The 27,363-nt window shown below is 41.9% G+C and overlaps 1 protein-coding gene across 1 annotated transcript; it reads right to left on the bottom strand.

Annotated features, from left to right (window-relative positions):
• Window positions 1-1,488: 1,488 nt before the first annotated feature.
• On the bottom strand, window positions 1,489-27,363 carry napab (N-ethylmaleimide-sensitive factor attachment protein, alpha b). The gene is made up of 11 exons (XM_084148187.1): window positions 27,206-27,363; window positions 23,025-23,104; window positions 12,917-13,033; window positions 12,323-12,369; window positions 11,638-11,715; window positions 8,007-8,062; window positions 6,259-6,343; window positions 6,050-6,154; window positions 5,887-5,955; window positions 5,676-5,726; window positions 1,489-4,148 (listed from the first exon to the last, which is right to left on the bottom strand). The coding sequence occupies exons 1-11, from the start codon at window positions 27,301-27,303 to the stop codon at window positions 4,047-4,049; spliced, it is 888 nt and encodes a 295-aa protein (XP_084004313.1). The 5' UTR covers window positions 27,304-27,363; the 3' UTR covers window positions 1,489-4,046.

Here is a 27,363-nt window from a genome sequence, read left to right as displayed (position 1 = left end):
CCTATAAGAATACCACAGTACGAGTCATAATACCCATAAAACCTAGCGGTCAAACAGGGAAATGCTTCCAATAATTTTTCCTCCATTCATTTTTCCCCATAGGGGTTTTTAGAAAAATTTAAAAATGAGGGCTGTGTTTCGTGTAAGCTTACCCTAGCAATATGTTTTGATAACCGTGTACATTTCTCTAGGACAAGGTGACTTATAAAGAACAACAGATCTGGACGAAACTGCCGAATCGAGGTTGGTTGATGTAATTAATAAATTGGCTACATTTCTTTAAATTGACAATTCTGTGAACTGTCTTGTACAAGTTTTAAATTGACACAATTCCTGTTAGCAAAGGTGTCAGCTAGAGATGACGTGCAGGAGCTTGCAGGGATTTGTAGTTTTGCATGATGTCTACTTTGATGCTAATTAGCATTTTCGAATCTGAGAGTAAATAGAACCGAATATATTGATAAAAGTAATCTTGTCCAAGAGTGATTTACATGGTAATCAAAACGTTATGCCTGGGTAAGCCTACACAAAACACAGCCCTTTTTTAAAATGTTTATAAAATCCCCTATTGGGGGAAAAAGGAATGGCGGAAAAATGATTGGAACCATTTCCGTTTGACTGCTTGGTTTTATAGGTATTATGACACCTCCACAGTGGGGCTCTACTACATTTGCACAGATAAATGGCGGAAGAGGAAGCCAAGACACTCCACTCATAAAACGTGTTTGGGGCCGCTACCTGGTCTGCTGATTACCCCAGCCTCACAGAGGTTCCCTTGGCAACATGAGGATGTTACATGTCTTGTCAAAAGGAAACTCCTGTCTCCTTGAGCCCCACCATCGTTGGCTCAAGTAGACATTTCCCCCCCCCTAATTGCAAACGGCCTGGATGAACTATCCGTATAGAATGATAGTGGCCAAATTAGCACGGGCAGTACCATTGAGGGCTTCCAACTTCATTGGCTGATCCCTCCTGGTGATCAGACAATCGTGAAGAAGAAAATGGACTACTTCAAAATGTAGATTGCCTCAATGGCGCTGCGTATGCTGTCACAGACGCTATAATGGCACACATACAAAAATAGTTCCATGGCGATAGCTAGAGAACTCGTCTTAGCTATCCACCGTCTTTGAATGCGTTTCATAAGCTACATATGTTGCCTGGCTGCCCATACTGCTTGCTCCGGCCAAACGCTACGCCAAGGACGTTCGTTTCTAAAGGGTCAATGACATATAGTATTCTTGGGACGTCCCTACCCTAAACCCTACTGCTTACCCCCCAACCCTAAACCCTACTGCTTACCCCCCAACCCTAAACCCTACTGCTTACCCCCCAACCCTAAACCCTACTGCTTACCCCCCAACCCTAAACCCTACTGCTTACCGAACCCATTTTACATTTAAAAACTTCAAAGTTGGGTAGAGACGTCGCAAGGATGCGATATAGCGCGGACCGCTTCGAAAGATAAAGCAGAGTCGTCAGACAAACAACGTGATAATTTGTTTTATTTTACACAAAAATTCTAATGAAAACAGTCACAACCTTCTCTCTTTATCTATCAACCTGTCCTTGTCTGTTGGGACCCTACAAAGAGAAAGAGACTAATGCTTATACACTGTACTGACTAAAACGACATCCTTAAATCAAAAGCTTGTCCATCTTTACATGTCAAAATAAGTTGAAATCAATAGCTTTCCAATAAAAATAGCTTTTGAAGTATAGTAAAGCTACTAAGAGTCGGGAACACAAGGTAGAGGGGGTTAAATAGACACAAAGCATCGAAGGAAAATAAACCACTTCAAGAAATCAAGAGAATTGGAATAGAATGAATGGAACACTGCAAAATGCATAAGTCATTTAAAACCATAACTAGGTCATGTCTGTATGGGCAATTTATTCATTTATATCATTGGTATGGTGCTTCTTTGTAACTTTGTCTTAAAATACTTATAAATTAAATATTATCAATATTACCATAAGGTCTTCCAAGGCCACTGTGTGAATACATGTATTTCTAATCGGATCCAGCAGTCCACCATTCTTGAAGTGTCCCAAAGCTGGAAGAGTACAGAGTTGATCAGGGATATTCACCTTCCGATTGGCTCTGCTCTTCGTAGTGTGCAGTGCACAGCACGACTGGCTGGTTTCATTCTGAAGGCACTCTGCAGTACCTCTCCCACTCTCACGGTGGCGCAGTCTACAAGTTAGTGTCTGCAGTGGACAGATGACCACAGGTGCACTATGTTCAGCAGAACAGGAGAGGCTAGCTCTGCAAACACGGTGGGTCTGTAGAACAGGAAGCACTAGACTAGCGTTGATGACCTCTCGAGTGGCGCAGTGGTCTAAGGCGCTGCATCGCAGTGCTAGCTGTGTCACTAGAGATCCTGGTTCGAATCCAGGCTCTGTCGTAGCCGGCCGCGACCGGGAGACCCATGGGGCGGCGCATAATTGGCGTCGTCCAGGGTAGGGGAGGGAATGGCCGGCAGGGATGTAGTTCAGTTGGTAGTGCATGGCGTTTGCAACGCCAGGGTTGTGGGTTCGATTCCCACGGGGGGCCAGTATGGATAATAATAAATGCACTCACTAACTGTAAGTCGCTCTGGATAAGAGCATCTGCTAAATGACTATAATGTAATGACTGATCAAGATGAGATACACTGCAAAGGTAAGATGAGCTATCTGCTGTTAAAAAGGCACAAGAGGAGGAGAGCAGAAGCCAGCATATTCTGAGTCGTCTTTATGTTAGGCCCTGCTATGGCTGTTGGCAACACTAGTTAATTCCATATAATTCCCGTGGCATTATTTTATAGTAAGAAGAATACAATTGAACATAGCTGAATAAAATAGAAAGGATATTTTCCCCAAACGATTTTTGATCTTTACATATAGCCTACTAATATATGTGTGGAATTATTTGACTTTGAATGGCCCACAAAAAAAATACTGCAATCAAATAGCGAATGGAGTTTACGTGCCGTAACGTTTTTTAATATGCCAGGTAGGCTACAGTAGTCGGAACAGGAAACAACAACATGTAATACATGTCATCTATGCCGTTGAATAGCGAACGGAGGACGCTTTTCCCGTGGTTCAATTTCACGCCAGCCAGGTAGGCTACTCTGGTTGTAACCACGAAGCAATGTGCTTAATATTAGGAACGTTTAGAAATAATTATAGTAGGCTTAGCCTATAGAAAGCTGATGAGATCCTCCTCTTTTTAATAGCCTATAGGCAATCAAAACTGTTTTCTCCCGCAATTGCACATCCTGTAGAAATATTGCCCAACAGGAACACATTTAATTTTATGCATCAACCACCTATGAGGAGCTGGCTCTCACTGCGCAACAGGTGATCCTATTGGCTCTCACTGCATAACAGGTGATCCTATTGGCTCTCACTGCACAACAGGTGATCCTATTGGCTCTCACTGCATAACAGGTGATCCTATTGGCTCTCACTGCATAACAGGTGATCCTATTGGCTCTCACTGCACAACAGGTGATCCTATTGGCTCTCACTGCGCAACAGGTGATCCTATTGGCTCTCACTGCGCAACAGGTGATCCTATTGGCTCTCACTGCATAACAGGTGATCCTATTGGCTCTCACTGCACAACAGGTGATCCTATTGGCTCTCACTGCATAACAGGTGATCCTATTGGCTCTCACTGCACAACAGGTGATCCTATTTCGCTCAAACTCTGAATCCCAGGGCTCTCAAAGTGTTTGATTTGATTTTCGATTGCATTTGCATTTATGTCAGAGTGATTAGAGGGACAATAGAGCGCCGAGTACCAATGACCATCAGCAGTATTAGAGCGCAGTTTTGGAGAAGCCTAGTTATCTTGACTCGTGGAATTTGACCGCAATCATGACTGGTCACTGCTGGTGAGCGGTAATACGGTCACCTTAACAGCCCTAGGTGTGGATGGGGTTTGGGTATAGGGGGTCTGGGGAGGGGTTTGGGGGTCTGGGGAGGGGTTTGGGGGTCTGGGGTGGGTTTGGGGGTCTGGGGAGGGGTTTGGGGGTCTGGGGACATCAGGAACATTAACGCAGGTCACTCTCATCCTCCTGTATGGTCTTCTTGATGCGGAGGAGCATAGTGGTCAGCCACTGGTCCAACCTGGAGACAGTGTCATATTCCTTCACCTGGGAGAGAGGGGGGGGGAGGTGGATAGAGAGATTTGAGAGAGATCGAGACAGACAGACATACAGAGAGAGGGCGAGAAGGAGAGATGAGGAGAAGTATAGGGAGGGACGGAGCGAGAGAGTAATGGGGGGAGGGAGAGGGGAGGGGTGAGACAAGAAAATAAACAAGTTAACTTCCAGTTTCCAGTAATTGAATTCACTTTCTTTTTCAAGACTGTTCTAGTTCTAGTGCATGCCAGACTTCCTCAGTGACGGTTCATGCCAGACTTCCTCAGTGACGGTTCATGTCGGACTTCCTCAGTGACGGTTCTAGTTTTAGTGCATGTCGGACTTCCTCAGTGACGGTTCTAGTTTTAGTGCATGTCGGACTTCCTCAGTGACGGTTCATGCCAGACTTCCTCAGTGACGGTTCATGTCGGACTTCCTCAGTGACGGTTCTAGTTTTAGTGCATGTCGGACTTCCTCAGTGACGGTTCTAGTTTTAGTTCATGTCGGACTTCCTCAGTGACGGTTCTAGTTTTAGTTCATGTCGGACTTCCTCAGTGACGGTTCTAGTTTTAGTTCATGTCGGACTTTCTCAGTGACGGTTCTAGTTTTAGTTCATGTCGGACTTCCTCAGTGACGGTTCTAGTTTTAGTGCATGTCGGACTTCCTCAGTGACGGTTCTAGTTTTAGTGCATGTCGGACTTCCTCAGTGACAGTTCTAGTTTTAGTTCATGTCGGACTTTCTCAGTGACAGTTCTAGTTTTAGTTCATGTAGGATTTCCTCAGTGCCGGTTCTAGTGCATGTCGGACTTCCTCAGTGATGTTCTAGTTTTAGTTAATGTAGAACTTCCTCAGTGACGGTTCATGCCGGACTTCCTCAGTGACGGTTCTAGTTCTAGTGCATGTCGGACTTCCTCAGTGACGGTTCTAGTTTTAGTTCATGTCGGACTTCCTCAGTGACAGTTCTAGTTCTAGTGCATGTCGGACTTCCTCAGAGACAGTTCTAGTTCTAGTGCATGTCGGACTTCCTCAGTGATGTTCTAGTTTTAGTTAATGTAGAACTTCCTCAGTGACGGTTCATGTCGGACTTCCTCAGAGACAGTTCTAGTTCTAGTGCATGTCGGACTTCCTCAGTGATGTTCTAGTTTTAGTTAATGTAGAACTTCCTCAGTGACGGTTCATGTCGGACTTCCTCAGAGACAGTTCTAGTTCTAGTGCATGTCGGACTTCCTCAGTGACGGTTCTAGTTTTAGTTCATGTCGGACTTCCTCAGTGACGGTTCTAGTTTTAGTTCATGTCAGACTTCCTCAGTGACGGTTCTAGTTTTAGTTCATGTCGGACTTCCTCAGTGACGGTTCTAGTTTTAGTTCATGTCAGACTTCCTCAGTGACGGTTCTAGTTTTATTTCCTGTCTTACTTCCTCTTTTCATTAGTGTTGTTATTGTTTGCCATCTTTTCATTTGCATTAATGACTTCAGTACTGACTTCCACATACACACAAATAAAGATACAAAACAATACTTTGAGGAGAGCTCCACTCACTGCATCAGTATATACATCAACATTCTGTTCTTCATACGCATCTAAAAGTTTCTGCAGAGAAAAATAGAAATGAATTGTAATTAAAATACATATTTTGGAGTTCAAAGCCTTGGAGCAAAGACAAGCAGTGAATCAGCTTGGTTAAGGTGAGGGGTTGGATAAGAGAAGACAAAAACATAGAGCCCATATGAGAAACAACCCATTCCCTTACCTTTACCAGTTTACATTCTCGAGAATCTGAGAAGGCAGGGAACATTTCTTCATACTTCTGCAAGGCCAGCTATATGTCAGGAGATAAAGGAGGTTAGTTAGAGAAGAGGCCTAGAAGCCTTGTGGAGGATTTGAAAACAGACAGAAGTCGGTTTGGGGCTAACTTTGGCATTGAGCATGTCCACACAGAAGTGGCAGAGAGCTGCCTTGAAGAAGTAGTCTTTAGCACTGTACTTCAGCAGTGTGCTGTCCATCGCATTGGTCCCAACCTTAAAAACACACAGACCAAAAACAGGATCGTTAACAGTAAATATAAATGACATAAAAACATATATTTACTAGAACTGCCTCCTGCGACATTGACAGATCTCACCTGTTCATAGATCTCTATGGCTTTCTGGTACTGCTCCAGCTGTGCTACATAGGTAGCTACCTTCAGAAGGCACTTGTTAGCAGAGCTGAGAGGACAAGGAGGAAGGGAGAGAGACACAAGGACAACCAGTTAAAACACGGTCAAATAACTCCGGGTCTGATTCAGTAGGACAGAACAACCAGTTAAAACACGGTCAAATAACTCCGGGTCTGATTCAGTAGGACAGAACAACCAGTTAAAACACGGTCAAATAACTCCGGGTCTGATTCAGTAGGACAGAACAACCAGTTAAAACACGGTCAAATAACTCCGGGTCTGATTCAGTAGGACAGAACAACATAGGGGAATATGTAAGGCATCATGTCAGCTCACAGTAAGGAGTCATGTGGGCTCTATTCATTGCATTTCTATCTCTCCATAGTTTCCACCATAGATATACAACCCTATAGAGCTGATGTGTGGTCCAGTGGTAAGAGCCGCTGACCCCGGCACATGTATGCCAGAGTTGGCATGGGTTGGAATCCGGACCACTGCCCTTTGACCCCCCCTCCCATGTATGCCAGAGTTGGCATGGGTTGGAATCCGGACCACTGCCCTTTGACCCCCCCTCCCATGTATGCCAGAGTTGGCATGGGTTGGAATCCGGACCACTGCCCTTTGACCCCCCTCCCATGTATGCCAGAGTTGGCATGGGTTGGAATCCGGACCACTGCCCTTTGACCCCCCCTCCCATGTATGCCAGAGTTGGCATGGGTTGGAATCCGGACCACTGCCCTTTGACCCCCCCTCCCATGTATGCCAGAGTTGGCATGGGTTGGAATCCGGACCACTGCCCTTTGACCCCCCCTCCCATGTATGCCAGAGTTGGCATGGGTTGGAATCCGGCCCACTGCCCTTTGACCCCCCCTCCCATGTATGCCAGAGTTGGCATGGGTTGGAATCCGGACCACTGCCCTTTGACCCCCCCTCCCATGTATGCCAGAGTTGGCATGGGTTGGAATCCGGACCACTGCCCTTTGACCCCCCCTCCCATGTATGCCAGAGTTGGCATGGGTTGGAATCCGGACCACTGCCCTTTGACCCCCCCTCCCATGTATGCCAGAGTTGGCACGGGTTGGAATCCGGACCACTGCCCTTTGACCCCCCCTCCCATGTATGCCAGAGTTGGCATGGGGTTGGAATCCGGCCCACTGCCCTTTGACCCCCCCTCCCATGTATGCCAGAGTTGGCATGGGTTGGAATCCGGACCACTGCCCTTTGACCCCCCCTCCCATGTATGCCAGAGTTGGCATGGGTTGGAATCCGGACCACTGCCCTTTGACCCCCCTCCCATGTATGCCAGAGTTGGCATGGGTTGGAATCCGGACCACTGCCCTTTGACCCCCCCTCCCATGTATGCCAGAGTTGGCATGGGTTGGAATCCGGACCACTGCCCTTTGACCCCCCCTCCCATGTATGCCAGAGTTGGCATGGGGTTGGAATCCGGACCACTGCCCTTTGACCCCCCCTCCCATGTATGCCAGAGTTGGCATGGGTTGGAATCCGGACCACTGCCCTTTGACCCCCCCTCCCATGTATGCCAGAGTTGGCATGGGTTGGAATCCGGACCACTGCCCTTTGACCCCCCCCTCCCAAACACTGTCCAGCTCTTCAATAAAGCAAAAAAAAAAAAAATGGAGTAGGACTGCCCTACTCCTTAAAAAAATACCTTTTAGAACAAAAATGGATATATTGTCCACGGTTCCTACCTTGTGGACTCTTCTCCTTTGTAGTAGTCTGCCGCCTGTTCATAGTGAGCTATCGCCTGCAGACAGAGACAACATTTAGATACACCTGACCCCTGTGCCTGTTCATAGTGAGCTATCGCCTGCAGACAGAGACAACATTTAGACACCTGACCCCTGTGCCTGTTCATAGTGAGCTATCGCCTGCAGACAGAGACAACATTTAGATACACCTGACCCCTGTGCCTGTTCATAGTGAGCTATCGCCTGCAGACAGAGACAACATTTAGATACACCTGACCCCTGTGTAAATAATCAATTTGAATTCAAGCACTTTTTGACAGCATCCCTTTTGATTTAAACAAAACTTTCCATACATGTTTGCCCATTGTAGCAGTGATCAGAAAGTGACTTTTAGGACCTGAATGACAAAACATTCAAGAGATAAAAGGTGCTCAAAGTTGACTAATTTTGCATACCCCACCATACCATGAGACATACACGTCTTCATCGCTGGAAAAGATAAACGGTTGAGTTGAATATAATTTAAAAAGCTTACAAACAGGGTTGTCAAACCACTTTCTAATTTTGTGAGAATTTTTAATTTTTTTACCTCTAACGTCAATTATGTAAAAACACTTAAAACAAAAAATAATATTCAAATCAAAATCAAATCAAATGTTATTGGCCACATGCGCCGAATACAACAGGTGCAGACATGAGTGAAATGCTTACTTACAGCCCTTAACCAACAGTGCATTTATTTTTAATAAAAAAAAGTAAATTAAACAAAAAAGTGTTGAGAAAAAAAGAGCAGAAGTAAAATTAAATAACAGTAGGGAGGCTATATATACAGGGGGGTACCGGTGCAGAGTCAATGTGCGGGGGCACCGGCTAGTTGAGGTAGTTGAAGTAATATGTACATGTGGGTAGAGTTAAAGTGACTATGCATAAATAATTAACAGAGTAGCAGCAGCGTAAAAAGATGGGGTGGGGGGGCAGTGCAAATAGTCCGGGTAGCCATGATTAGCTGTTCAGGAGTCTTATGGCTTGGGGGTAGAAGCTGTTGAGAAGTCTTTTGGACCTAGACTTGGCACTCCGGTACCGCTTGCCGTGCGGTAGCAGAGAGAACAGTCTATGACTAGGGTGGCTGGAGTCTTTGACAATTTTGAGGGCCTTCCTCTGACACCGCCTGGTATAGAGGTCCTGGATGGCAGGAAGCTTGGCCCCAGTGATGTACTGGTCCGTAAGTCCCTTTATGTTGCAGCTTAGACCCTACTTTTTTTGTGTTGTGCCGCCATTGGTTGAGACGCAACATGCTCTTGAATACAAACTACAACATAAACTACCGTAATTTTCGGACTATAAGCCGCGCCTTTTTTCCCATTTTTCGACCCTGCGGCTTATATAACGGTGCGGCTAATCTATGGATTTTTACAGCTAACAGCCACTAGAAGACCTCCTAAATCTATGGATTTTACAGGTTGCAGTCCACCAACTTTAACTCTATGGGCTCTATGACCGGTCCGCGCCCCCCACCTTTAAGCGGCGGGCTCCAGCAGGAAAAGCTGGAGGCCGGAAAAGAGTGAGACAGGTAGCGCGCAAAAGTAAAAGTGGAACCGAGAGTGGTACGAGAGACAGAACGAGAGCAAGACAGACAGACATTACGAGAGCGAGACAGTTTGTCTCTTTCCCGACAATCCCCTCTGTGCACGAACCCTTACATATGGTAATTAAACATTAAAACACCTGCGGCTTATATATGTACACATCATTCAATTTAGCTACTGCGGCTTATACTCCGGTGCGTCTTATAGTGCGGAAAATACGGTAATTTCATTTTTAGAATTTACGCGTTTTTAGATCAGTGACCGTTTGTATAATTTTTTTTTAAAGATTATTATTTTTGTACCCCTTTTTTGTGATATCCCATCGCTGCAACTCCCGTACTCGGGAGAGCCGAAGGTCGAGAGCCACGAGGTCGAGAGCCAAGGTCGAGAGCCACGAGAGCCACACTGCTCGTTTAACCGGGAAGCCAGCCGCACCAACGTGTCGGAGGAAACGCCATACAGCTGTCGACCGAGGTCAGCGTGCATGCACCCGGCCGCCACAAGGAGTCGCTAGAGCGCGATGGGACAAGGACATCCCGGCCGGCCAAACCCTCCCCTAACCTCGGACGACGCTGGGCCAATCGTGCGCCGCCTCATGGGTCTCCCGGTCGACACAGCCTGGGATCGAACCCGGGTCTGTAGTGACGCGATGAGGTGCCTTAGACCGCTGCGCCACTCGGGAGGCCCCATAAAATAGTTTTTAAATGATATCAAACTCAACCGTTTCTCTTTTAAATTATATCAAACTCAACCGTTTCTCTTTTCCAGTGATGTAGACATGTCTCATGGTATGGTGGGGTATGCAAAATAGGTAAACTTTCAGCACTTTTATCTCTTGAAAGTGTTGGCATTCAGGTCCAAAAGGTCACTTTCTTTGCACTTCTATAAAAATGGGCAAATAATATGTATGGAAGGTTTCGTTCAAATCAAAAGGGGTGGTGTCACAAAGTGATTGAAGTACACCATCAGACAAACCTCTAGAAAGAGGCACCTGACCCATACAATTACACCCTGGTACAAGACCTGGCTATGAATGCAAATGATCAGACTGTTAAATAGCCTTCACTAGCACATTAGAGGCTGCTGCTGCCTATTGAAATCACTGGCCACTTTAAGAAATGGAACACTAGTCACTTTAATAATGTTTACATATCTCGCATTACATATCTCATATGTATATACTGTATTCTATACTATTCTACTGTATCTTAGTCCATGCCGCTCTGTCATTGCTTGTCCATATATGTATATATTCTTAAATTCCATTCCTTACTTCGATGTGTGTGTATTGGGTATATGTTGTGAAATTGTCAGATATTACTTGTTAGATATTACTGCACTGTCGGAGCTAGAAGCACAAGCATTTCGCTACACCAGCAATAACATCTGCTAAACACGTGTATGTGATCAATACAATTTGATGTGAAATGTGCCATTACATCTCTGACACAACAACCACAGATGATTTAGCATATTTCCTCATAGGGAGCTGATTCTCCCAAGCTATTCATCTCAGAGATATACAGGACAGTAGTGACTATTCATCTCAGAGATATACAGGACAGTAGTGACTATTCAGCTCAGAGATATACAGGACAGTAGTGACTATTCATCTCAGAGATATACAGGACAGTAGTGACTATTCATCTCAGAGATATACAGGACAGTAGTGACTATTCAGCTCAGAGATATACAGGACAGTAGTGACTATTCATCTCAGAGATATACAGGACAGTAGTGACTATTCAGCTCAGAGATATACAGGACAGTAGTGACTATTCATCTCAGAGATATACAGGACAGTAGTGACTATTCAGCTCAGAGATATACAGGACAGTAGTGACTATTCATCTCAGAGATATACAGGACAGTAGTGACTATTCAGCTCAGAGATATACAGGACAGTAGTGACTATTCAGCTCAGAGATATACAGGACAGTAGTGACTATTCCAGGCTAGCTGGTGGACAGATACAGGCTGTGTCTCAAATGCTTCTCCATTCCCTATAAAATGCACTACTTTTGACCAGGGCCCATAGGTCTGACCTTATCAATGTCCACCAGCTCCGTCTCAAAGATCTCTGCGATGGAGATGTGATGTTTGGCTGCAATGGTGAACCGTCCCTAATGAGTCCAAGAGAAGAGGAACACACAGGAAGCAGGAAGCAGAAAGAAGGATGAGAGAAGCACCAGAACAACAGAACACCAGAACAGAACACCAGAACAGCAGAACAACAGAACAGAACACCAGAACACCAGAACAGCACACCAGAACAGACTGTGCTCATATCAGCTCTATATGTTACTGGTGAAATACATTTTTACATTTTTAGTCATTTAGCAGACGCTCTTATCCAGAGCGACTTACAGTTATTGAATACATTATATCTATATATATATATTATTTTTTTATACTGGCCCCCCATGTGAATCGAACCCACAACCCTGGCGTTGCAAACACCATGCTCTATCAACTGAGCTACATCCCTGCCGGCCATTCCCTCCCCTACCCTGGAAGACGCTGGGCCAATTGTGCGCCGCCCATGAGTCTCCCGGTCGCGGCCGGCTGCGACAGAGCCTGGATTTGAACCAGGATCTCTAGTGGCACAGTTAGCACTGCGATGCAGTGCCTTAGACCACTGCGCCACTCAGGAGTGTTTTGGTGTGTTGAACCACTATGTGCAGTCAAAGAGGTGGGTATCCAGCCTCTATCCATACGAAGACTTCTCACCATGTCTGTGTAGATCTCAATGGCTCGGTTCAGACAGTTGATAGCCTCTGTGGAGGTGGGAGGGGGAGGGGGGGGGAGAAGTGTACATCAGATGCATTATAAACTCAGACTTTCTATTCACTCTGATCTGCAGGAAATACCAAGGTCATGTTTAATTTCTTTGGCGAAACATTAACCAAACGCTGAAAGAACAGTTGAGTGTCTACAGTTGTAGGGGGCAGGAGAGAGAGAGGTACATCAGAGAGCCTTCTATTCACACAATTAGACCCAACCAAATCATGAGAAAACAAAAAAGAGAATTACTTGACACATTGGAAATAATTAACAAAAGAACAGAGCAAACTAGAATGCTATTTGGCCATAAACAGAGAGTACACAGTGGCAGAATACCTGACCACTGTGACTGACCCAAACTTAAGGAAAGCTTTGACTATGTACAGACTCAGTGAGCATAGCCTTGCTATTGAGAAAGGCCGTCGTAGGCAGACCTGGCTCTCAAGAGAAGACAGGCTATGTGCACACTGCCCACAAAATGAGGTGGAACCTGAGCTGCAATGGTTGTAAAGTCCATGGTGAGGTACAGAGAGAGAATACCTTGTGGGTCAGCTTTTTTGAAGGCGTTTCCAGCATCGATGAAGTTAGTGGCAGCGTCGTGTTTACTCTGGAGCTGGAGGTGGAGCCGGGCCGCCTGGGAGAACGCATTACCTGCAGCTGAAACACAGACATTATCCACCATCACCATATAGACATTATCCACCATCACCATACAGACATACAGTTGAAGTCGGAAGTTTACATACACTTAGGTTGGAGTCATTAAAACTTGTTTTTCACAAATGTCTTGTTAACAAACTATAGTTTTGGCAAGTCGGTTAGGACATCTACTTTGTGCACGACAAGTAATTTTTCCAACAATTATTTACAGACAGATTATTTCACTGTATCACAATTCCAGTGGGTCAGAAGTTTACATACACTAAGTTGACTGTGCCTTTAAACAGCTTGGAAAATTCCAGAAAATGTCATGGCTTTAGAAGCTTCTGATAGGCTAATTGATATCATTTGAGTCAATTGGAGGTGTACCTGTGGATGTATTTCAAGGCCTATCTTCAAACTCAGTGCCTCTTTGCTTGACATCATGGGAAAATCAAAAGAAATCAGCCAAGACTGTAGACCTCCACAAGTCTGGTTCATCCTTGGGAGCAATTTCCAAACGCCTGAAGGTACCACGTTCATCTGTACAAACAATAGTACGCAAGTATAAACACCATGGGACCACGTAGCCGTCATACCGCTCAGGAAGGAGACGCGTTCTGTCTCCTAGAGATGAACGTACTTTTGTGCGAAAAGTGCAAATCAATCCCAGAACAACAGCAAAGTACCTTCTGAAGATGCTGGAGGAAACGGGTACAAAAGTATCTATATCCACAATAAAACGAGTCCTATATCGACATAATCTGAAAGGCCGCTCAGCAAGGAAGAAGCCACTGCTCCAAAACTGCCATAAAAAAGCCAGACTACGGTCTGCAACTGCACATGGGGACAAAGATTGTACTTTTTGGAGAAATGTCCACTGGTCTGATGAAACAACAATAGAACTGTTTGGCTATAATGACCATCGTTATGTTTGGAGGAAAAGGGGGTTGCTTGCAAGCCGAAGAACACCACCCCATTCGTGAAGCACGGGGGTGGCAGCATCATGCTGTGGGGGTGCTTTGCTGCAGGAGGGACTGGTGCACTTCACAAAATAGATGGCATCATGAGGAAGGGAAATGATGTGGATATATTGAAGCAACATCTCAAGACATCAGTCAGGAAGTTAAAGCTTGGTCGCAAATGGGTCTTCCAAATGGACAATGACCCCAAGCATACTTCCAAAGTTGTGGCAAAATGGCTTAAGGACAACAAAGTCAAGGTATTGGAGTGGCCATCACAAAGCCCTGACCTCAATCCTATAGAACATTTGTGGGCAGAACTGAAAAGGCATGTGCGAGCAAGGAGCCTACAAACCTGATTCAGTTACACCAGCTCTGTCAGGAGGAATGGGCCAAAATTCACCCAACTTATTGTGGGAAGCTTGTGGAAGCCTACCCGAAACATTTGACCCAAGTTAAACAATTTAAAGGCAATGCTACCAAATACTAATTGAGTGTATGTAAACTTCTGACCCACTGGGAATGTGATGAAAGAAATAAAAGCTGAAATAAATCTCTACTATTATTCTGACATTTCACATTCTTAAAATAAAGTGGTGCTCCTAATTGACCTAAGACAGGGAATGTTTACTAGGATTAAATGTCAGGAATTGTGAAAAACTGAGTTTAAATGTATTTGGCTAAGGTGTATGTAAACTTCCGACTTCAACTATATATCCAACTATCACAAAACATTCAACCACTATCACAAGACAGACATACAGTGCATTCGAAAAGTATTCAGACCCCTTGACTTTTTCCACATTTTGTTATGTTACAGCCTTATTCTAAAATTGATTAAATAAATAAAAATCCTAATCTATGCACAATACCCCATAATGACAAAGTGAAAACAGGTTTTTAGAAATTTTACAAATGTATTAAAAATAACAGAAATACCTTATTTACATAAGTATTCAGACCCTTTGCTATGAGACTAAATTGAGCTCAGGTGCATCCTGTTTACATAGATCATCCTTGAGAAGTTTCTACAACTTGACTGGAGTCTGCCTGTGGTGAATTCAATTGATTGGACATGATTTGGAAAGACACACACCGGTCTATATAATGTCCCACAGTTGACAGTGCATGTCAGAGCAAAAACCAAGCCATGAGGTCGAAGGAATTGTCCGTAGAGCTCAGAGACACACAGATCTGGGGAAGGGTACCCAAAAATTCATGCTGCATTGAAGAACACAGTGGCCTCCATCATTCTTAAATGGAAGAAGTTTGGAACCACCAAGACTCTTCTTAGAGCTGGCCACCCGGCCAAACTGAGCAATGGGGGAGAAGGGCCTTGGTCAGGGAGGTGCCCAAGAACCCAATGGTCACTCTGACAGAGCTCCAGAGTTCATCTGTGGAGATGGGAGAACCTTCCAGAAGGACAACCATCTCTGCAGCACTCCACCAATCAGGCCTTTATGGTAGAGTGGCCAGACGGAAGCCACTCCTCAGTAAAAGGCACATGACAGCCCGCTTGGAGTTTGCCAAAAGGCACCTAAAGACTCTCAGACCATGAGAAACAAGATTCTCTGGTCTGATGAAACCAAGATTTAACTATTTGGCCTGAATGCCAAGTGTCACATCTGGAAGAAACCTGGCACCATCCCTACGGTGAAGCATGGTGGTGACAGTATCATGCTGTGGGGATGTTTTTCAGCGGCAGGGACTGGGAGACTGGTCAGGATCAAGGGAAAGATGAACAGAGCAAAGTACAGAGATCCTTGATGGAAACCTGCTCCAAAGCGCTCAGGACCTCAGACTGGGGCGAAGGTTCACCTTCCAATCTCTGGAGACCTGAAAATAGCTGTGCAGCGACACTCCCCATCCAACCTGACAGAACTTGAGAAGATCTGCAGAGAAGAATGGGAGAAACTCCCCAGATACAGGTGTGCCAAGCTTGTAGCGTCATACCCAAGAAGACTAGAGGCTGTAATCGCTGCCAAAGGTGCTTCAACAACATACTGAGTAAAGGGTCTGAATACTTATGTAAATGCGATAGTCTTTTCTTTTTAATACATTAGCAAAAATGTCTAAAAACCTGTTTTTGCTTTGTCATTATGGGGTTTTGCGTGTAGATTGATGAGGGAAAAAACAATTTAATCAATTTTAGAATAAGACTAACGTAACAACACGTAACAAAAAGTCAAGGAGTCTGAATACTTTCTGAATGCACTGTTGATAGATTAATTATTAATGACTAATTATTACACCCTGAAACTGTGTGAAATGTGTTAGAATGTGTGAGTGTAGGACCAGTAAAGAATATGACATTGTGTTACTATTTAGCAATGTGAGTAAGAGTTAGGCCAGACAACAAAGGACAAGGATAGCCTCCAGTATTTATGCTGCAGTAGTTTATGTGTCGGGGGGCTGGGGTTAGTTGGTTATACCTGGAGTACTTCTCCTGTCTTATCCAGTGTCCTGTGTGAATTTAAGTATGCTCTCTCTAATTCTCTCGTTCTCTCTTTCTCTCTGAGAACCTGAGCCCTAGGACCATACGTCAGGACTACCGGGCATGATGACACCTTGCTGTCCCCAGTCCGCCTGGCCTTGCTGCTATTCCAGTTTCAACTGTTCTGCCTGCGGCTACGAAACCCCTACCTGTCCCAGACCTGCTGTTTTCAACTCTTTAATGATCGGCTATGAAAAGCCAACTGAGAGACCTGAGCCCTAGGACCATACGTCGGGACTACCGGCCGTGGTGACTCCTTGCTGTCCCCAGTCCGCCTGGCCTTGCTGCTATTCCAGTTTAAACTGTTCTGCCTGCGGTTATGGAACCCCTACCTGTCCCAGACCTGCTGTTTTAAACTCTAATGATCGGCTATGAAAAGCCAACTGAGATTTATTCCTGATTATTATTTGACCATGCTTGTCACTTATGAACATTTTTGAACATCTTGGCATGGTTCTGTTATAATCTCCACCCGGCACAGCCAGAAGAGGACTGGCCACCCCTCATAGCCTGGTTCCTCTCTAGGTTTCTTCCTAGGTTTTGCCTTTCTAGGGAGTTTTTCCTAGCCACCGTGCTTCTACACCTGCATTACTAGCTGTTTGGGGTTTTAGGCTGGGTTTCTGTACAGCACTTCGAGATATTAGCTGATGTAAGAAGGGCTATATAAAATAAAATTGATTGAAATTGGATAACTGTCTACAGGCAACTGAGAAACCAAGGTAACTGAGGAATTTAGGGAGGAGAGAAACTGTTAGGCGTGTGTGTGTGTGTGTGTGTGTGTGTGTGTGTGACATGATGGTCAGGAGAGCAGTTTTCCAGTGTAAAACTACAGCCCACCTAAAGAAGGGGAGGGATTATTTATTTTTTCTCTCTGACGTGTGCATATAAAAAGATTGTACGGCCATTTTGTTTCAGAACGTTCTCAATGACTAAAGCCTGATGATTGTATGCTGGGCTACTTGGTCTGATTATTAGAGATTTCCAACCTCTGGGATACAGACTGAGTAATAAGTTCATTTTTGAAACATTGAGATAGTGGATACAGTTGTTACGTGAATTTCTATCACAACACAGACATATCCACTATCACAACACAGACATATCCACTATCACAACACAGACATATCCACTATCACAACACAGACATATCCACTATCACAACACAGACATATCCACTATCACAACACAGACATATCCACTATCACAACACAGACATATCCACTATCACAACACAGACATATCCACTATCACAACAGACATATCCACTATCACAACACAGACACATCTATGGGGGACAGGAGGAGGATGCTGGATTGGCGCACAGTCAAGAAATCTGATCTAACTAAGTGAATATTCGTCATATCCGTCATGATTGATGTTATGTAACAGGCCAACAATGTGGTTATTAAAGTCAGATTTTGATATTATTTGGCTGTTTTTCGCTGTATAACATTTAGAAGTAGTTAGGGCTGCACGATTGACAAAATATTTAGTAGCGATGTTTTGGCCAGATATTACGATTATAAATTGCAATTTTCAAACACTTTGGTGAATAACTTGGTAATTCCATCAGACATGGTTAAATACAAGTGTCCGGATAGGGAACATCACTTCTAAAATGAGATCATATGAATGAACACATTCTGTTCCACCAGACCAAAGATCTGTTTAACCAGGTGGTCCTCTGGTAGATATATAGAGACTATAGGTAGATATATAGAGAGAGACTATAGGTAGATATATAGAGACTATAGGTAGATATATAGAGACTATAGGTAGATATATAGATATATATAGAGACTATAGGTAGATATATAGAGACTATAGGTAGATATATAGATATATATAGAGACTATAGGTAGATATATAGATATATAGAGACTATAGGTAGATATATAGAGACTATAGGTAGATATATAGAGACTATAGGTAGATATATAGAGACTATAGGTAGATATATAGAGACTATAGGTAGATATATAGAGACTATAGGTAGATATATAGAGACTATAGGTATATATATAGATATATAGAGACTATAGGTATATATATAGATATATAGAGACTATAGGTAGATATATAGAGACTATAGGTAGATATATAGAGACTATAGGTAGATATATAGAGACTATAGGTAGATATATAGATATATAGAGACTATAGGTATATATATATATAGAGACTATAGGTAGATATATAGATATATAGAGACTATAGGTAGATATATAGAGACTATAGGTAGATATATAGAGACTATAGGTAGATATATAGAGACTATAGGTAGATATATAGAGACTATAGGTAGATATATAGATATATAGAGACTATAGGTAGATATATAGAGACTATAGGTAGATATATAGAGACTATAGGTAGATATATAGATATATAGAGACTATAGGTAGATATATAGAGACTATAGGTAGATATATAGAGACTATAGGTAGATATATAGATATGTAGAGACTATAGGTAGATATATAGAGACTATAGGTAGATATATAGAGACTATAGGTAGATATATAGAGACTATAGGTAGATATATAGAGACTATAGGTAGATATATAGAGACTATAGGTAGATATATAGATATATAGAGACTATAGGTAGATATATAGAGACTATAGGTAGATATATAGAGACTATAGGTAGATATATAGAGACTATAGGTAGATATATAGAGACTATAGGTAGATATATAGATATATAGAGACTATAGGTATATTTATAGATATATAGAGACTATAGGTATATATATAGAGACTATAGGTAGATATATAGAGACTATAGGTAGATATATAGAGACTATAGGTATATATATAGAGACTATAGGTATATATATAGAGACTATAGGTAGATATATAGAGACTATAGGTAGATATATAGAGACTATAGGTATATATATAGAGACTATAGGTAGATATATAGAGACTATAGGTAGATATATAGATATATAGAGACTATAGGTATATATATAGAGACTATAGGTATATATATATATAGAGACTATAGGTAGATATATAGATATATAGAGACTATAGGTAGATATATAGAGACTATAGGTAGATATATAGAGACTATAGGTAGATATATAGATATATAGAGACTATAGGTATATATATAGAGACTATAGGTAGATATATAGAGACTATAGGTAGATATATAGAGACTATAGGTAGATATATAGATATATAGAGACTATAGGTAGATATATAGAGACTATAGGTAGATATATAGAGACTATAGGTAGATATATAGATATATAGAGACTATAGGTAGATATATAGAGACTATAGGTAGATATATAGAGACTATAGGTAGATATATAGATATATAGAGACTATAGGTATATATATAGAGACTATAGGTAGATATATAGAGACTATAGGTAGATATATATATATATAGAGACTATAGGTAGATATATAGAGACTATAGGTAGATATATAGAGACTATAGGTAGATATATAGAGACTATAGGTAGATATATAGAGACTATAGGTAGATATATAGATATATAGAGACTATAGGTAGATATATAGAGACTATAGGTAGATATATAGATATATAGAGACTATAGGTATATATATAGAGACTATAGGTAGATATATAGAGACTATAGGTAGATATATAGATATATAGAGACTATAGGTAGATATATAGAGACTATAGGTAGATATATAGAGACTATAGGTAGATATATAGAGACTATAGGTAGATATATAGATATATAGAGACTATAGGTATATATATAGAGACTATAGGTATATATATAGAGACTATAGGTAGATATATAGAGACTATAGGTATATATATAGAGACTATAGGTATATATATAGAGACTATAGGTAGATATATAGAGACTATAGGTATATATATAGAGACTATAGGTAGATATATAGAGACTATAGGTAGATATATAGAGACTATAGGTAGATATATAGAGACTATAGGTATATATATAGAGACTATAGGTATATATATAGAGACTATAGGTAGATATATAGAGACTATAGGTATATATATAGAGACTATAGGTAGATATATAGATATATAGAGACTATAGGTAGATATATAGAGACTATAGGTAGATATATAGAGACTATAGGTAGATATATAGAGACTATAGGTATATATATATAGAGACTATAGGTATATATATATAGAGACTATAGGTAGATATATAGAGACTATAGGTAGATATATAGATATATAGAGACTATAGGTAGATATATAGAGACTATAGGTGGATATATAGAGACTATAGGTAGATATATAGATATATAGAGACTATATGTATATATATCGAGACTATAGGTAGATAAATAGAGACTATAGGTAGATAAATAGAGACTATAGGTAGATATATAGAGACTATAGGTAGATATATAGAGACTATAGGTAGATATATAGAGACTATAGGTAGATATATAGATATATAGAGACTATAGATATATAGATATATAGAGACTATAGATATATAGATATATAGAGACTATAGATATATAGATATATAGAGACTATAGGTAGATAAATAGAGACTATAGGTAGATATATAGAGACTATAGGTAGATATATAGAGACTATAGGTAGATATATAGAGACTATAGGTAGATATATAGAGACTATAGGTAGATATATAGATATATAGAGACTATAGGTAGATATATAGAGACTATAGATATATAGATATATAGAGACTATAGGTAGATATATAGAGACTATAGGTAGATATATAGAGACTATAGGTAGATATATAGAGACTATAGGTAGATATATAGAGACTATAGGTAGATATATAGAGACTATAGGTATATATATAGAGACTATAGGTAGATATATAGATATATAGAGACTATAGGTAGATATATCTTCTACCGAAGATGTGTTGAAATACTGCCATACTACTGAAGATGTGTTGAAATACTGCCATACTACTGAAGATGTGTTGAAATACTGCCATACTACTGAAGATGTGCTGAAATACTGCCATACTACTGAAGATGTGCTGAAATACTGCCATACTACTGAAGATCCTTCTTTGTCACCAAATCAACGTTCTCGTTAGCACTAGCAGCACTCATGTTTCCGACACATTCTGCCTATGATGGAGCTACGGCGAGGTGAAGCCCTTTCTCTCCTCGCCAGCATCTAACGGCGCGCTCTAAGCGAGGACGCTTGTGATTGGCCAGCATGCAGAGTGAAAAAGCCTGCTTGTGATTGGTCAGCATCCTCTGTGCATGTAGAGAGTGAATGAACGAAGTCTAGCGCATCTCATTGGGGGAGGTACCGTAGTCTAGCGCATCTCATTGGGGGAGGTACCGTAGTCTAGCGCATCTCATTGGGGGAGGTACCGTAGTCTAGCGCATCTCATTGGGGGAGGTACCGTAGTCTAGCGTATCTCATTGGGGGAGGTACCGTAGTCTAGCGCATCTCATTGGGGGAGGTACCGTAGTCTAGCGCATCTCATTGGGGGAGGTACCGTAGTCTAGCGCATCTCATTGGGGGAGGTACCGTAGTCTAGCGCATCTCATTGGGGGAGGTACCGTAGTCTAGCGCATCTCATTGGGGGAGGTACCGTAGTCTAGCGCATCTCATTGGGGGAGGTACCGTAGTCTAGCGCATCTCATTGGGGGAGGTACCGTAGTCTAGCGCATCTCATTGGGGGAGGTACCGTAGTCTAGCGCATCTCATTGGGGGAGGTACCGTAGTCTAGCGCATCTCATTGGGGGAGGTACCGTAGTCTAGCGCATCTCATTGGGGGAGGTACCGTAGTCTAGCGCGTCTCATTGGGGGAGGTACCGTAGTCTAGCGCGTCTCATTGGGGGAGGTACCGTAGTCTAGTTTTTGTTGTGTTAACAGAGTGTCAAAGAACGGAGAAAATTGCAACCTATTGCGATATGGATATTGTACATGTAAATATCGCAATTTCGATCTGAATTTGATCGTGCAGCCCTAGAAGTAGTTCCCTTTCAGGTTTAGAAGAAGTGACTGCTAAATGCTAACTCCCATTCGTATAAGCTGGTAGCATAGCTAGCATAAATAAATTGGTGGTGGTCGTCAAAGTCGTTTTTTTAAACTGTAATGCAGTTGATTGGTGACGATGACATGAACATGTATTGGGGTTGACATCCATACAAGCATTATTACTCCGAATTTTTACCTTAACATAGTGTGAAATACACATCGAAACAATAGCCTAAAATGTAGGCTCATTTTGCTGGGGGGCAATGAGGAGACTCAAGATCTTCCCAACATGGCATATCTCCCCCAGCCGTGTCATTGACATTCCCATTGTTTTGGTCGAGTTCCATTGACCTCTTTACCGTATCTATATGGCTACAAATCAGTGTTCTCACCAAACCAGTTCTATATGGCTACAAATCAGTGTTCTCACCAAACCAGTTCTATATGGCTACGAAAGCGTTCTCACCAAACAGGTTCTAAGCATTTCGCTACACCCGCGATAACATCTGCTAAAACACATACACGTGACAAATAACATTTGATTTGATATGGCTACAACAACAAACAAAAAAAACAGTGTTCTCACCACACCAGTTCTTTGCCATCTTGTACATGTTGGCAGCCCTGGCGTACAGATCACAGGCCTCTTCCATCTTGGACGAGCCTCTGCGTCAACAGAATTAGAGTAGCAGTGAGCCCAGGTGCTATCAGCACTAGTAACACATTAATAGTAAGAGTTATACAGTAGAGGCTCTGTTTCAATACTGTCGTATATCACTGACTGTATTGGCAAAAACGACCGTTAGAATAGCAGTTCAAAATGTGTGTATGAGATGAGACAACCGTTATTATCATTAATTAGGCCTATTAAACTAAACAAACCATGGCAGTAATTTCATCGAGGAACATTATCAGTTAGCAATCATTGATGTTTACAATAAAAAGTGTGAAGACAACGGACTTCAGTAGTGGAAGGGGGAACCGGATCTGATGGGGAACAGAATGTAACACCAGAAAAATAGGGATCATTTCACATATTTTATTTTGAATATTGTATTATTCATACAAGCAATTATTTTGAAAAAGTTCACACAAATACTGGTATGTTGAAAGCTAATTGTTTAGGCTTATATTTAAAGAAATATACTTTTAATAAATTACTCAATAGAGTCTGCTAAACTTCAATGGGTCTCTTGTGCTGAGCAACCGGTTTAATACAAAGTACTGGTGACTCCTTACTCCACCCACTGCAATGCAATACAAGGTATATGGGATACTTATTGGCTTGTAGAGAGAACTTTCCTACCTGCCTCAGGTGGGAAATACTCAGTAGGGTCTCTACTAACCAAATATGGTTAGTTTTGGAGGGGGACTGTCACCCAGCAGCACTTTGTTCTCCACCCCCCCCCCCCCCCATAGCCCCCAATGCAATACACTGTAATAGACTGTACATGGGATAACCATCATATTGGCTTGTAGAGAGAACGTTTTTCTACCTGTCTCAGCTAAAGTGGGAAATACTCAGTAGGGTCTCTACTAACCAAATATGGATCATTTTGGAGAGGGACTGTGTCGTACGGCCTGCTGCTGGCTTTTCACGCCGCCCCCTCCATCACCCACAATGCAATACACTGTACATGGGACAGCCATTATATTGGCTTGTAGAGAGAGAACGTTTCATTCCAGGCACAATTGGCATAACCTCTTTGCTGTCACAAAACAGACTATGTAATTCCTGACTCTCAAAAGACACAGGGGGACATTAACACATTGTGACTTCAAAAGATCATTCATATGTTATAATCCTCTTTAGTAAGTGGAGATGGAAGTTTTGGTTGTCTTCGGAATTACACGTTTAGACCCAGATGAGTCATTACTTGCGCATTTGTCAGAGCACATATTCCTTTTGTCTTTCTGAAGAAAACGTAGTACTTTTCCACTGTTTCTTCTGGTATATTTTACATTTTAGTCATTTAGCAGACGCTCTTATCCAGAGTGACTTACAGTTTAGTGAGTGCATACATTTTTCATACTGGCCCCCCCCCCCGCGGGAATCGAACCCACAACTCCGGCGTTGCAGGCGCCATGCTCTACCAACTGAGCTACAGGATAGAACACAGCCTGTCTCAGGAGTTATTGGACTTTGTCTAAAAAAGGTAAAGCCCACACTTGATTTTGATACTTGAGCGCAGTCGATATACCAGAGCTTGTCATGTAGTGTGTACGGTAAATGCTATAATAGAGAATTCTAAGACGTGAATGTTACATATGCAGGATAGATTCAAGCTCTTAGGTAAAACAGCTCTCTGCTGGCTTGTCTACCTTCACAAGTAATATCTTTGGAGCATGGATGACATTCAAGCTTGACAACTGAAAGTTGTTAGCAGTATTACATGTTTTAGAAATCTTCTACCAGCATGTAACATTTCTACCAGCATGTTAAATGTGGCAAATCTGACCATAACTCTATCTTCCTGATTCCTGCTTATAAGCAAAAACTAAAGCAGGAAGCACCAGTGACTCGGTTAATAAGGAAGTGGTCAGATAATGCAGATGCTAAGCTACAGTACTGTTTTGCTAGCACAGACTGGAATATGTTCCGGGATTCTTCCTGTGATCTGTGATCACGCTTTCCGTAGCCAATGTGATTAAGACTTTTAAGCAGGTCAACATTCACAAGGCCGCAGGGCCAGACGGATTACCAGGACGTGAACTCCGAGCATGCGCTGACCAACTGGCAAGTGTCTTCACTGACATTTTCAACATGTCCCTGACTGAGTCTGTAATACCAACATGTTTCAAGCAGACCACCATAGTCCCTGTGCCCAAGAACACTAAGGTAACCTGCCTAAATAACTACCGACCCATAGCACTCATGTCTGTAGCCATGAAGGGCTTTGAAAGGCTGGTCATGGCTCACATCAACAACATTATCCCAGAAACCCTAGACCCACTCCAATTTGCATACCGCCCCAACAGATCCACAGATGACATTCACATTTACATTTACATTATTTAGCAGACGCTCTTATTCAGAGCGACTTACAACGCAATCTCTATTGCACGCCAAACTGCCCTTTCCCACCTGGACAAGAGCAACACCTACGTGAGAATGCTATTCATTGACTACAGCTCAGCGTTCAACACCATAGTGCCCTCAAAGCTAATCACTAAGCTAAGGACCCTGGGACTAAACACCTCCCTCTGCAACTGGATCCTGGACTTCCTGTTTTGTCTTTAAAACTGATATTCAACACTACAACAGTATATTAATTTATTGTTTTGGAATTAATATACAGTACCAGTCAAAAGTTTGTACACACCTACTCATTCAAGGTTTTTTTTTTTCTTTTTTTACTGTTTTCTACATTGTAGAATAATAGTGAAGACATCAAAACTATGAAATAACACATATGGAATCAAGTAGTAACCAAAAAAGTGTTAAACAAATCAAAATATATTTGAGATTTGAGATTCTTCACAACACAACTGATTGGCTCAAATGTATTAAGGAAAGAAATTCCACAAATTAACTTTTAACAAGCACACCTGTTAATTGAAATGCATTCCAGGTGACTACCTCATGAAGCTGGTTGAGAGAATGCCAACACTTGTGTGAAAAGCTGTCATCAAGGCAAAGGGTGGCTATTTGAAATTTGTTTAACCCTTTTTTTGTTACTACATGATTCCATATGTGTTATTTTATAGTTTGTCTTCACTATTATTCTACAATGTAGAAAATAGTAAAAATAAAGAAAAACCCTTGAATGAGTAGGTGTGTCCAAACTTTTGACTGGTCCTGTATATAACATGCAGGACTAAATGCATGCCTATAACACAGTCCCCCTCGAAAACGAAACCATACTATGTTAGTAGAGACCCTACTGAGTATTTCCCACCCCACTTAAGCTGAGACAGGTAGAAAAACGTTCTCTCTACAAGCCAATATGAGGGTTATCCCATGTACAGTCTATTACAATGTATTGCATTGGGGGCTATAGTGCTGCTGGGTGACAGTCCCCCTCCAAAACGAACCATATTTGGTTAGTAGAGACCCTACTGAGTATTTCCCACCCACTTTAGCTGAGACAGGTAGAAAAGTTCTCTACAGTCCAATATTCTCAACATACCAATGTCAACATAGTCTTTTTTCCATTACTGGCTTAAACATTTTTGAAAGCATATTTTCTATTTGTTTTCATAAATTACTTACTGGATTTTATTTTTGGCACAATATTTTTTAGAAAGTGGCTATTGATTCCAATATGTTTTGAATGAGTTTTCCACATTGCAATGTTTTGCAACGCAGACTTTGGTTTCGACATCGCCATAAAGTGACGTCATCGTTTGTACTGCTGGCAGAAAGCGAGTAACCAAGGAGTCATGGACAGAAACACAAGAAATACGTTTGCTTTACTTTACTCTCATGCGTTACCAACCAATATAGAAATAAAACTTCATCCACGTCAAATAACTTTTGGGGTATTTTTTTTGTACAACAGGCTAAAGTTAGCTATCTAAGATACTTTGTTGACTTGATTGTTGTTGGCTAACTAAGCTAACTGCTGTTAGCTGGATGAGGAAATTGCACTAACGTTGGTAGACCAACACTATATTACTTTTTTTTCTTCAACAATTAACGTTAAAAGGGTAGTTGGTAACTAGTAGCTAACAGTTAGATAATTAGCAAACAGTACCTAACGTTACTCACTGTACCATTTGCGATTGCTAGCTAAACTACCGAGGCTAGCTAGCTGGAATGCTCACCCAAACAACGCCCCAAAAAACGACTGAGATGATTTCAGTTTCTTTTCAGCCTCAGCCATCAAAGCCGAGGCTTCCTTCTCTTTTCCAGAGTTGTCCATGTTTGTAACAACTAACTAACTTGGTAGTTTAGTAAAGCGGCAGTCGTGTTCTCCTTCTTC

This window comes from Coregonus lavaretus (genome assembly GCF_964263955.1).
Source record: "Coregonus lavaretus genome assembly, chromosome: 30".
NCBI classification, from domain to species: Eukaryota; Metazoa; Chordata; class Actinopteri; order Salmoniformes; family Salmonidae; genus Coregonus; species Coregonus lavaretus.
The sequence above is the reverse complement of the archived record's forward strand: the minus strand, read 5'-3'. Positions and strand labels throughout refer to the sequence as shown.

What these genes read in the sequence shown, in the direction of transcription:
- napab (XM_084148187.1), bottom strand. Translation starts at nt 27,303, where the DNA reads ATGGACAACTCTGGAAAAGAGAAGGAAGCCTCGGCTTTGATGGCTGAG. An exon ending in TTGAGATCTACACAGACATG is followed by an intron (nt 11,716 to 12,322) that starts GTGAGAAGTCTT and finishes TGGACTCATTAG; the next exon opens with GGACGGTTCACCATTGCAGC. An exon ending in AGCTGGTGGACATTGATAAG is followed by an intron (nt 8,063 to 11,637) that starts GTCAGACCTATG and finishes CTCTGTCTGCAG; the next exon opens with GCGATAGCTCACTATGAACA.